At 35.0% G+C, this 12,213-nt stretch overlaps 1 protein-coding gene across 1 annotated transcript; it reads left to right on the plus strand.

The window, feature by feature from the left end:
* Nucleotides 1-3,729: 3,729 nt before the first annotated feature.
* LOC127424362 (prokineticin-1-like) lies at nt 3,730-8,588 on the plus strand. Its single transcript, XM_051669456.1, has 3 exons — nt 3,730-3,935; nt 6,466-6,591; nt 8,158-8,588. The coding sequence occupies exons 1-3, from the start codon at nt 3,864-3,866 to the stop codon at nt 8,275-8,277; spliced, it is 318 nt and encodes a 105-aa protein (XP_051525416.1). The 5' UTR covers nt 3,730-3,863; the 3' UTR covers nt 8,278-8,588.
* Nucleotides 8,589-12,213: the final 3,625 nt, after the last annotated feature.

Genomic DNA, 12,213 nt, shown 5'->3' on the forward strand with positions numbered 1-12,213 from the left:
AAAAATGCTCTCATCATTTACTCACCCTCAGGCCATGCAGATGTGTATGAATTTCTTTCTATTGCATTATACAAACAAAGATTTTTAGAAGAATATCTCAGCTCTGTAGGTCCTTTCAATGCAAGTGAATGGTGACCAGACATTTGAAGCTCCAAAACTCATATAAAGGCAGTATAAAATTTATCCATAAGACTCCAGTGGAAATATATCTGTCTTCAGAAGCAATATAATAGGTGTGGGTGAGAAATGGATCAATATTTAAATGCGTTTGTCCTATCAATTTCCACTTTCACATTCTTCTTTTGTTTCTGATGATTTGCATTATTTGTACGTATCGCCACCTACTGGGCACGGAGAAGAATTTAGAGTAAAAATGTACTTAAAGTTGCACTCAGTAATTTTTTCCACATTAAAAAAATGTTTTACTCCCAAAGAAATGAATTGTAATTTTGAAACAGATGTATAAAATCATAAGCACTCACATGAGATGAGGACTCTAGTCATATCAGTAACCTTATAAAAGTTGTTTTATTCTACATGGGGCAGAGGCGCCCTCATGGGTGCTGCCATTTTAAAATCACATGACCAGCTGAATACTACTCGCTTAATCTCAGTAACCGTCTTGTTATTGGACACTTTCACTCTTGGATTAAATTAATCATGGCTGATTGGGAATAGTGAATTTCTACAATGGCATCTGTAACTGAAAACTGTTGATTTTGAATGATGCTGCAACCACACCTCTAGGTGTTACTGTAAGTCCAAGATTACACAAAAAAAAGTTACTGAATGCACCTTTAAATATTGATCTGTTTCTCACCCGCAGCTATCATATTACTTCTGAAGACATAGATTTAACCACTGGTGTCTTATGGATTACTTTTATGCTGCCTTTATGTGTAGTTTGGAGCTTCAAAATGTTGGTACCCTTTTACTTGCACTGTGAGGACCAACAGAGATGAGTAAAAACCTTTGTTTGTGCCCTGCAGAAGAAAGAAAGTCATACACATCTGGGATGGCATGAGGGTGTGTAAATGACAAGATAATTTTCATTTTTGAGTGAACTAACCCTTTAACTTCAACACTGTCTAAACAATTGAATCAGCCATCTAATGAGAATTTTTATTTTAAGTTATACAGCACCACAAAATGCACCACATTGTTTTCAGATACTTCCATTCCATTTTAATTCTGCTTCATTAAGTTAATATTTGAAATGCAGTTTAATTCAAATTCAAGAATTTAATTGCCATTCCTAAAACTGAAGTGTATAATATCTGCACCAGTGTCCCTACACGGTATTGAAAAAATAATCACTGTTTTTAAACAGATTCCAGAAAAGTCCCCCTGCTATCCATGGGTTGTACAAACAGATAGGCTCACCCCAAACACACAACATAGGTTGAACCAGTGTTACTGTGTTGCTTAAACAACAACATGATCAAACGGGAGTCTTAGAGCCACATAGGTCAACAACCTACAAATGGCTTACTTATAGTTGACTATGCATATTAAGCTGGGATAGGAAAAAGTATTTCAACATCGAAATAACTACAAACATCAGCTTTAATGATGCACAAACCTGGTGTCAGAATTTGTGATGTTCTTTGTTGTGGAGGTCTTCCTCTGCTGACTTAACAGCAGTAAGAGCTAAACAGTTACCAAGCCCCTTCATGAGAAATTTACTGTTTGTGAGTAGAGAATGTGTGTCTACCTTCACAAATGTCCATGATGAGATGAAATTAGTCTTGCTACTGCTGGGTACAAAGTGTTAGTTTTCAAGAAAGTTTTCAGGCATGAGAGGACATGATGTCGAATGCGTTTAACCGTCTGTGCCTGACTGGCACATTTAAGACATGCAAATAAGAAATTGTCAGTGAATGACAGAGCATATTATGTCATGGAGTGACTGTAGGCTTAAAGGTCTTAAATGAATTGACAAGTGCTTAATTTGTTGTGATTTACCTGCAAGCTGAATCATATTGTCAGGAAGCAAAAATAAACGTTTCTCTCGTCAACCCCTTGTGCTGAAGACTCATTTCCTATTAATTTACTTGTGTTGGTACTACTTGTTTTGAAACTTGGCAGCAATTCTGACAATACTTTGGCACTGTAAAGGGTGATGAAGCCTAATGATTCAAATTAGAAGATGACAATAGGTCATAGACTTCTGTAAAATGAACAAGTGCCTTGTGAAGAAGTGGTCAAGGGACAGGAGAGTAACTCTATTTACTCTGACCAGCTGTGCATGAGACCTGATGCATATACAGTACTGTGTAAAAGTTTTAGGCACTTAAGAAGTTTCACAAAAACATTTGTCTTAAGATGGTTATTTATATCTTCAGCATTAGTGTGTCAATAGGGAAAATATATTTTAGACTCCCAAACATTACTTTTGCAATAGAAAAGATTAGAATAGAAGAACAGGTCGCTCTGCAAGAGATGGCATTGCCCCCACAGAGCCCCCCACTGAACATTGAGTCAGTCTGTGATTACATGAAGAGACAGAAGCAATTGAGACAGCCTAAATGGATAAAAGAACTGTGGTGAATTCTCTAAGAAGCTTGGTACATCCTAACTGCCAACAACCAAGAAAAACTGTGTCCAGGTGTACCTAGGAGAATCGGGGCTGTTTTAAAGGCCATGTTGATCACACCAAATATTGATTTAGCTGTTTTTTTATTTATTTTTTATTTTTTTATGTTTACTGGACTTTGTATGATGTTAACTGATAAATGAAAACTATTTATGGCATTATTTTTGAAGATATCCTGTGCCTAAAACTTTTGCACAGTACTGTATGTGGACATTTGTTGATGATAAAATGAAGGACTCACCAGCACATCACCAGCATCCAAAACACAACATATACTGTAGTCTTTTCAACAGGGATTTCTTACATAAATAAAAATAAATAAACCTTTAAATAATGCATACTCTAATAATACTCAAATGAAACTGTCTGAAAAGTGTTTGAAAAAAAAAGAAGAAAGTAATTAAAACATAAAACCGTAATATTCACTGATTATGCTAGTTAAACACAGTGGAAAGACAACACTAAATATAAACATTAACAGGTTAGTTCACCCATAAAATGAAAATTCAGTCATCATTTACTCACCCTAATATTGTTCCAAATATATATGACTTTCTTATGTGGAACACAAAAGCAGATGGTGACGTGAGTCACCATTCACTTGCATTGTATGAAAAAAAACATGCTATCAAATGAATGGGTTATGGAATGGGTTATTCTGTAACATTGCATATAGTGAAAAATTGCTACCAGTGACATGTGCTTTTTAAAATTTTACTCAGTTGATTAATAACCACAGAAATTCAATGGCCAAAAAAATAAAAAATAAAATAAAAAAATAAACAAATAAAAAAGCTATAATCTTGCAAGTATGGATTTGCTTGAACAGCAATGTCCAGTGAGGTCTCTTCTTCATCATCCCATCCAGCATCATACAAAGGGTGATGAAGAAGCCCCTGCAGCAGTGTGGGTGGGGGTAAAACGGGTAAGGGAAATAAAGAGAAAGAGATGGAGAAAGAGAGAGAGATAGATAGATAGAGAGAGAGAGAGAGAGAGAGAGAGAGAGAGAGAGAGACAGACAGAGTGAGATCTCAGCCTTATTTCAGAAGTTACCTATACTATAGACTCAGGCACACTGAGACACATCGAGAAGCACACGAGTGAAGACAAAAAATAAATTATACAAGGAATTGCATTTCCTCAGGGCCATACATAATCCTTTGGGAGCCCCACTAGGAGAAAATTAACAAAAATAGAGGCTAGAAAGAGGCAAAAAGAAAAAGCAAGTAATTAGTGTTAAATCGTGTGAGTTTGTTCATCTACTGCTATGAGCAGGGTAGTGATTCTCTCCGTACTCCTGCTGTCTGTCAGCTGGTGCAGATGTGCTGTCATTACAGGGGTAAGTCTCACAAATATACCTCACAAAAATATCTTCAATTAATTTTTATTTCATCATTCATTTATGCAATTGTGCATACAGTAATAAAAGATACAGTTTAGTTGGGTTAGATCTGAATAATTGGTAACAATTTATATAAGGTTAACATTAGTTACAGTAATGCATTAGGTGTTATTAACCACAATGAACAATATTTTTTACAGCATTTATTGATCTTGGTTAATGTTAATTTATATTTACATTTTTAATGTATATTATTATTGAATATACTACTGGTCATTGGTACATTTCAGTTCATAATGCATGAACATATTTAACTTTTGATGTAAACATTTATTAGTACTCTATATGTACAGTAAAAGGTAACATTAATCAAGTTTAATAAATGCTGTAAATTTGTTAAGCGTTAGTTCTCATTAATTATTATGTTAACTAATGTTAACATTTATAAACTTGTTGTAAAGTATTACTGAATACATGTAGGAAAAGAATCAAATGTAATGATTAATTTAAATAATGTATACAAGTATTAAAGGGAGGATTTTGGTAAGTTAGAAAAGTTTGTTTGTCTCCAAAATCAACTAAATTGGAATTCATCCATGATTTACCTTAATCGCCTTTATTCAAGCTAATTGTTCTAAAAACGTTCTTGCTCACGCAGCCAATATATTTCAAATTAGTTTTAATTTCATTATAGCTAATAGCTTTCAATAGCTTAAAAAAATGACAATTTCTTAATAATCAGGTCAGATATCAAATAAGATTATTGTAAGCTTAATAATAATGTTCCTACTTAAAGTCTTTTTTTCATTAGATCTTTTTCACACTCCAGAACATGCAAGTAAATGATTGCAGGGTAAACTTCAACAGCGGTGAATGAAGGTGAATGGGAGACCACAGAATATATTATTTTTACTTACTCATTTGCTCCAAGAGCAATATAAAAAGTCCACTATTACATTTGAATGACTTTCCAGAATAAAAAATAGAGGGCGGTGGATTAAGATTGGAGAAGATTTACTGTCACTCTCTCAGCAGCAGTTATCGAAACCCCCTTGCAGCTGTGGTAATTCAGTTTTTAAAACTAATTCCAGGGTAATATTACACAAAGAATAATGTTATAAACTTACACTCAATATTTAAAAAAAATGATCCTATAAAAAAAGTTTTTGCTAGATTTACGCTGCTAAATAAGGCAGAAACGCATCATCACAGTCTATGAAAAAGGTCTGTTACACATACCAGTTAGTATACATTGTTTATGCAGTTTAATTACCACTATTTAAACTAAATCATTATCACAGTTATGCACGCTGTCAGAAATTAACTTTTTTATTATAATTAAACATTATTTTCCTTCTGGATTTGATTTTCAGGTGCATTTTTCCCTTATTAGGGTGTATTATTAACCAACCACATAAAAATACATCAAAACTTAAATTTAATTGGTTTGTTACAATAAATTCTCCATCTAAATGATGCAAATAACTAACTAGGACTAATGTAGAATAAAAAAAAATACATCAAATGTTACAAAAAATAAAAAGAGTGATTCATTATAGGACATTATTTATTGCCCCCACATACTGATTTGGTGGCATTTTTTCCCAAAGCCTTGGTTAATATCCAGCCTGGTCTCATGAAATTTACGTGAGCATTGCAACATTTTTGCAAACTGAAATTAGCTTCATTCCACGTTTTGCTGCAGTTTTCAAGTGAAATTTCCAGCGGGGGGCGCCAAAAGAGAGTGAAATGAGGTTGTAATCAGATGAGGTTTGTTAGGTGAATATTAGATGGAGGTTTTAATAAGTAAAACAAAGCCTACCTCCCTGACCAAAAACTTTACCCTAAACCTGACCAATAGTGTATGAAAAAAATAAATGAGAGTTTAACAAAACAGAAATCTTTACCCTTAGTAGTGTAGTCTAGGGCATACGCAAGCATTTGCCATATGCCCACCTATCTTTCTTAGGATTTTGCGTATGCCCACCTAAAATAAGTGATGATACGTATGACTGTCAAAACAACGAGTAGGCTTTTGATGGAACTTTTTCAATCTACTAATGTGATGCTGCAGCACCGTTGAGTAAATTGTGTGTGTGTGTGTGTGTGTGTATTTTTTATTTTTTTTAAAGTGTACAGAGATTCTCTCTAAACGCGCACAGAGCAGCGGAAGGCAGGAGCACAAGAGAGACAATCCAACTAAAGCTGATCCTTATTTTCCAGAGTGACAAATACGTTTTTATAAAGTCATAATCAGCAGTTGTACTTGTGATTTGTGTGACAATGAATAAAATGCACAGTTGTTGTAGCGCCTCTAGTGTTCATTTCACCAGGAAACTGCATCAAAACGTAGTAAGCGGCACCTGCAAATCAGTTTGCAAAAATGTATATAGAGTAACGTTCATTCTATAAGACCAGGTTGCTAATTTCTGACCCTGGTTATACAAATAATTGTTTTTTCTAATCTAGGACATTTGTAGTGGGGGCACATGGCACACTGACTTTGTGTTGTGTTGTTGTGTATCAGGCATGTGACAGGGATGTGCAGTGTGGTGTGGGTCTTTGCTGTGCAGTGAGTCTGTGGCTCAGAGGACTGCGTATGTGCACACCACAGGGACTGGAGGGAGATGAATGCCACCCATACAGCCACAAGGTATACACACACACACACACACACACACACAAAGAGAGAGAGAGAGAGTCTAGAGAAACCCCTCTGGAGCATGAATGTAATGATTTGATTGGTTGACCTGCAGGAAATCATGATTTACCGTTATAAAAATTGCTAGAGAGAGAGAGAGAGAGAGAGAGAGAGAGAGAGAGAGAGAGAGAGAGAGAAACCCCACATCAAGAAACTGCCAGTATGCAAGAATTAAAATCTCATATTGATGGCCAAACAACTTTTAAGTGAAAAGATACAATGTTTCATGTGGTTTAAACAGCTAACAGTGATCTGACTGCCCAGACATACTATCGGCAGTGAAGTACGCATGAGCGATTGCCAGAGAGGGCTGAGAAGGCTTGAAAAGAATCCGCTGATAAGTGTAACTGATATCGATCAGATGTCTGACAGATCAGGGCTGTTTATCTCTCTGTTGGACTGTCTCAGACTGGTATTGAGATACAGAAGGTTAGGAAGTGAAGTAAAAACAGATTTGGAGGGTGTCTCTGACTCAACTAATAAGACTGATAGCCCTTTTCCAGAAACCTAAGCCTCTATAGTTTAATGCAACATATCTTGATTGGCCTACCAAAACAACCTTCAAAGATTTAATTAAAACGATAACCATGTTGATGTCATTATAGCAGTCAGACTTAAAAATGTATCAACAAAATTATGTCTAATCTTTTCATTATCACTGCAGATCTGATCAAATAATTTACTACTACACTGAAAACCCTAATAAGTTCATTGCACTCATTTGATTGATTAAACTCGTTCCCTCAATTCCATTGAGTAATGGGGTCTCCCAAAACTTGAGTATTTAAGTTCAATTAACTTGGTTTTCAAGTAGAGTGAACTTAACTTTTTAAGTTGAGTTAACTACATGCAAGAAGACTTAACTCAGATTTGAATTTAAATATTGTTGTTTCTACGGTTGTACATTTAATTGAATTTATTCAATTTTAGATCAAACAACAGCACAGCTCAAAAAAAGATGATAACTGATTCTAGGAGAGTTAATAAATAATTCTTTACAGAGATGCATATATGCACTTCAGATGTACATGCACAAAGAGAACTGAGATAGTGTGACCATGGTCCAACTTGACCAAAGAGACACAGATCACCCTAATGGTGACATTACACCAAACAACTATTTGCAACAAAGCATAAATAATACAACAAAAGAGCTAAAATATCTATGAATTCTTAATAACAATTATTTAAATGCCCCAATCTTCCCTCTGACCAAGGAAACATAATTCAAGCAGCAAGGGATTGTGGGTATTCCCCATAGCCTCAATTTTGTACTCAGTAGTTTGAGTTATTAACACTTCAAATTTTAATTCTATGGATTTTTAAGAAAAATGATTTCAATGAACTTAAATATTTGAGTTATGAGTCCAAAACTTGACATTTCAAGTAATACTTAAGACAACTTGATTTTTACAGTAATGACAACTTTAGGGTTTACAGTGTAATAATAATCCAACAGTTTAATTTTAAGATCGAGTTGCTAAAGAAGTAATCCAAAGTGTTTCGACCCCACTGCAGGTTCCTTTTCCTGGCAAGAGACAACACCACACTTGCCCCTGCCTGCCATACCTGGTGTGTAGCAGGTACAATGACAACAGATATCGCTGCACCAGTGACTTTAAAAACATAGACTTTTAACACTGAAAATGAGAGCGAAAACAAGAACAATGGAGAAGAGGAATACTTCAAAGAAAGACTGGATAGCACAAGAAGAATACATAAGTGCCATAGCATCTTTCTCATCATTTTCATTTTTCACTATCATGAGCTTTGCACTACAAATGCTGTTATCCAGCTTCCCCAGAAATGCAAACATATTACGGCCATGCCACAAGGTCTACTTCAGAATCGTTGGTTCACTTTGGCATCCACTGCACTTTTATTTAATAGTAAAAACATACGTTAGTTTCATAGTCTAACCTGACCTCATGCAATCATACAAGAATACGTAGTACACAATTTTGTTAGGAATATGTTCAGAAAGGAATCTTATTTCTGGAGAAATCCATGTTCAATATGCTGTAAATTTATTGAAGGCTTAGTTATTGTAATTAAATTATAATCTGTCTGAATGGTCTTTGTGCATCTTTTTTGTTCTGTGTGAGTGTGACACACACACACAGAGAGAGAGAGAGAGAGGCATCAAGAGACATGGTTAATGATGAAAGAATTATATTACTATAATGATATAAACAATAAAATTTATTAGGATCACCATATAAGAACATGAACATTTTGGAAACACAAAGTCAAAGCAGCCTGATCCTGGCACCAACTCTTTCCTAATTAAACATAACATTTACTGTATGAGGACAACTGGGATTAAAAGGGGTTATATTCTAAAGATAAAACAAACCGTAATGTTCCCTATTAGATTAAATCTCTGATTCTTGATCAAACAGTGTTTCAATACTGTAAAAACAGTGAAATACTGCACTGACAAAGTTCATCGCCTGCACAAAAACACACTCAATGAAAATAGTGTTCCAAATACACTGATTGCTATTTAAAAATATTAAAATAAAAAGTAAATATTAAAATAACTATGATTGTTTTTGTGCCATATAGAGTATCAACACTGCGGTGTTTGCAAACTAACCTTGAAAAATTCTAATGATTCAAACTCATAATTAAAATAAAACAGGCTATAAGTACATGTCCTAAATGGTTGAAAATACTCTATTGGCACTGTGACGAGGCAGACAAGGAATGAAGATCTAAACACAGCTTTTAATAAACCAAAGATGAACAAGGTAACTCAGAATAAAAGAAAACAAAACACAGGGCCCCAAACACAGAACATGACAAAACATGTTAAGACTGACAAAGAAACCAGTTGAAACAAGGGCTTAAATACACAAGAGCAAACTAGGGAATGAGGAACACCTGGGGAAAACAATCAGGGGAAAACCAGTCATGATAGGAAACTACAAAGGACTACAAAACTAACAGGAAACAGGAACAGGGAACTAAACAAGGATTTCAAAATGAAAGTCTAAGCACAGAAACAGGGAATTGTTTTTTTTTTTTTTTTTTTTTACTTCTGTTCTGAATGTGTGGTGTAGCAATTTGTGTTTCAGATGATCACAGAACTTTAAACACCAGAGGGTCTTGAAACCTCTCATCTATTCAGTGTTATCTATTTTAATAAATGGGAACTGACAAATAAAATATTTTTGATTTATATGTTGTCTGCAAAATGAATGACTCAGTCAAAATATGTGGCTACTTTTGACTGGCCTTCAATGAAAGTGTTTTATCAGCCATATTGTATAGTTACGATATCATGCAGGGGCTGACTGAGCTATGCTAACTAGTCAAACCTTGATCACATACCAGAATGGAGATGTAAGTTTATGATACGTAACATTGTGCCCTTGCTCTGTGATGTCACTCATTCTTTCGACAGAACTGTAGGGGATTTTGAAGTTAACTTCCTCTCTACTGGTACAATATGTTCAATCTAAAAATGTCTCCTCACTCATCCGTGATGTCAAAATGTTCACATAGCACATCGTCAGATGCTTTAACCAGAAGGGGTAGTACACATTGTTTTATTTCACAACAGAAGGCGAAACCCTTTTTTTATTATTTTTTTTTTTTTTATACATAATAGAACTTCTTAATGTCACCTTTTAGAATAAATTAATTACCACTATAGTATCTTTTAAGAAGAAAAAAATATATAATAATAATCTATCAAACAACTAAAAATAACAAAAATGTATGCACTGGGAAAACAACAGAAGATATAACATAATTATGAAAATGTTTATGACTTTGCTCTCAAAATAGTGGAATATTCTACACTTTCCCATGATTTGATGGTACAGTTTGAAGAATAACCAGTATCTCTTTCACTGTGTATCTGCATATTGGCAAAAAGTTCAGATGGATCATGGTGGGGCTTGAAGTCCACCACTGAGTAGATGATGCCACTCTGCTCCTCTGGACTCTGCTACAGAATGGTTGTTGGTGTAACTTAATGTAGTCATGTTGATTCAGAGATGGTAAATAATACTGGCATGAATTGAGTGTTCTTATGGGGAACAAAAAAGCCTCAAGGACCCTTAAGGTCCACCATGATGGATTTTCTTGTACAGTGAAAATTTGGGAAAACCTACAAAAATCTTCTTCTCTTGAACCATAGATCCAACTGACTTGAAATTTGGCACCCATGTGTAGAATTGATGTCTTTCAATTTGTTACTTAGCAAAAATTAATACAATACAAAATGGCTGAAAGGGGCGCATTTATGTAAATGTCCACATTGCCTCAATATATATGTGTCAATAAATCAAATGTCATTTTGACTGATGGTTTTTCAAACCTAACATGCTTCAAGATGATATCACTCTGAAGTACCATGCAAAATTTCACCTTGATATGTCAAAAGATGTCTGAATTACAGCTGTTTGAACTTGGGCTAAATCTGACAATGCTAGCCACTGGTTCTTTTTTTATACAGAAACTGAAAGCAGAAATATTCAGCAATGTGAATAACTAACTTGGCTAAGATGTTGTGCTGGTAAGTGAAGGGTCAGAGGTTCAAATCCAGCCATAGCCATAATTTTTGTTTAGGATTCAAACAGAAAGACATGTTTTTTAGGATTCCTCCATCGGGAGGGTTTAACCCCAACCCTCTACTGATCAATTTTTAAATGATTTACCATTTTGAGGAGGAATCCGCATTGCTGCTTGCAGCTATATTTATTATTATTATTATTATTATTACTATTGTTATTCTCCTTGCGCCCCAATATCTCAAAAAGTCACTAGTCAAAAATTTTCTAATTTGGCACATTGATACTACAGGCCACCGGGAATCCCCACACCAAGAATGGACCACATTCGCCCTTAGGGGCGCTACAGGCCACGCCCAAAATTCCTATTTTCAAAGTGATGGCATTTCCACCCTATTTGTCCAATTCTTCTGAAACTTGGTGTACATGCCTCATTTCTCATGGGGGACAAAAAAGCCTCAAGGACCCATAAGGTCTGCCATGATGGATTTTCCTGTACAGTGAAAATTTGGGAAAACATACAAAAATCTTTTTCTCTTGACCCATAGATCCAGTTGACTTGAATTTGGTACCCATGTGTAGAATTGATGTCAATTTGTTACTTAGCAAAAATGAATACAGTACAAAATGGCTGAAAGGGGCGCATTTATGTAAATGTCCACATTGCCTCAATATATATGGGTCAATAAATCAAATGTCATTTTGACTGATGGACATCACTCTGAAGTACCGTGCAAAATTTCACCTTGATATGTCAAAAAATGACTGAATTACACTTGTTTGAACTTGGACCAAATCTGACAATGCTAGCTACTGGTTCTTTTTTTATACAGAAACTGAAAGCAGAAATGTTCAGCAATGTTAATAGCTAACTTGGTTAAGATGTTGTGTTGGTAAATGAAGGGTCAGAGGTTCAAATCTAGCCATAGCCATAAGTTTCTTGTTTAGGATTCAGACAGAAAGACATGTTTTTTTAGGATTCCTCCATTGGGAGGGTTTAATCCTTTCGCACGTAAATTGTAAATTATTTAACTGATCCCCCCAGTGTGAT

The sequence above is a fragment of the Myxocyprinus asiaticus genome, chromosome 33 (genome assembly GCF_019703515.2).
Source record: "Myxocyprinus asiaticus isolate MX2 ecotype Aquarium Trade chromosome 33, UBuf_Myxa_2, whole genome shotgun sequence".
NCBI classification, from domain to species: domain Eukaryota; kingdom Metazoa; phylum Chordata; class Actinopteri; order Cypriniformes; family Catostomidae; genus Myxocyprinus; species Myxocyprinus asiaticus.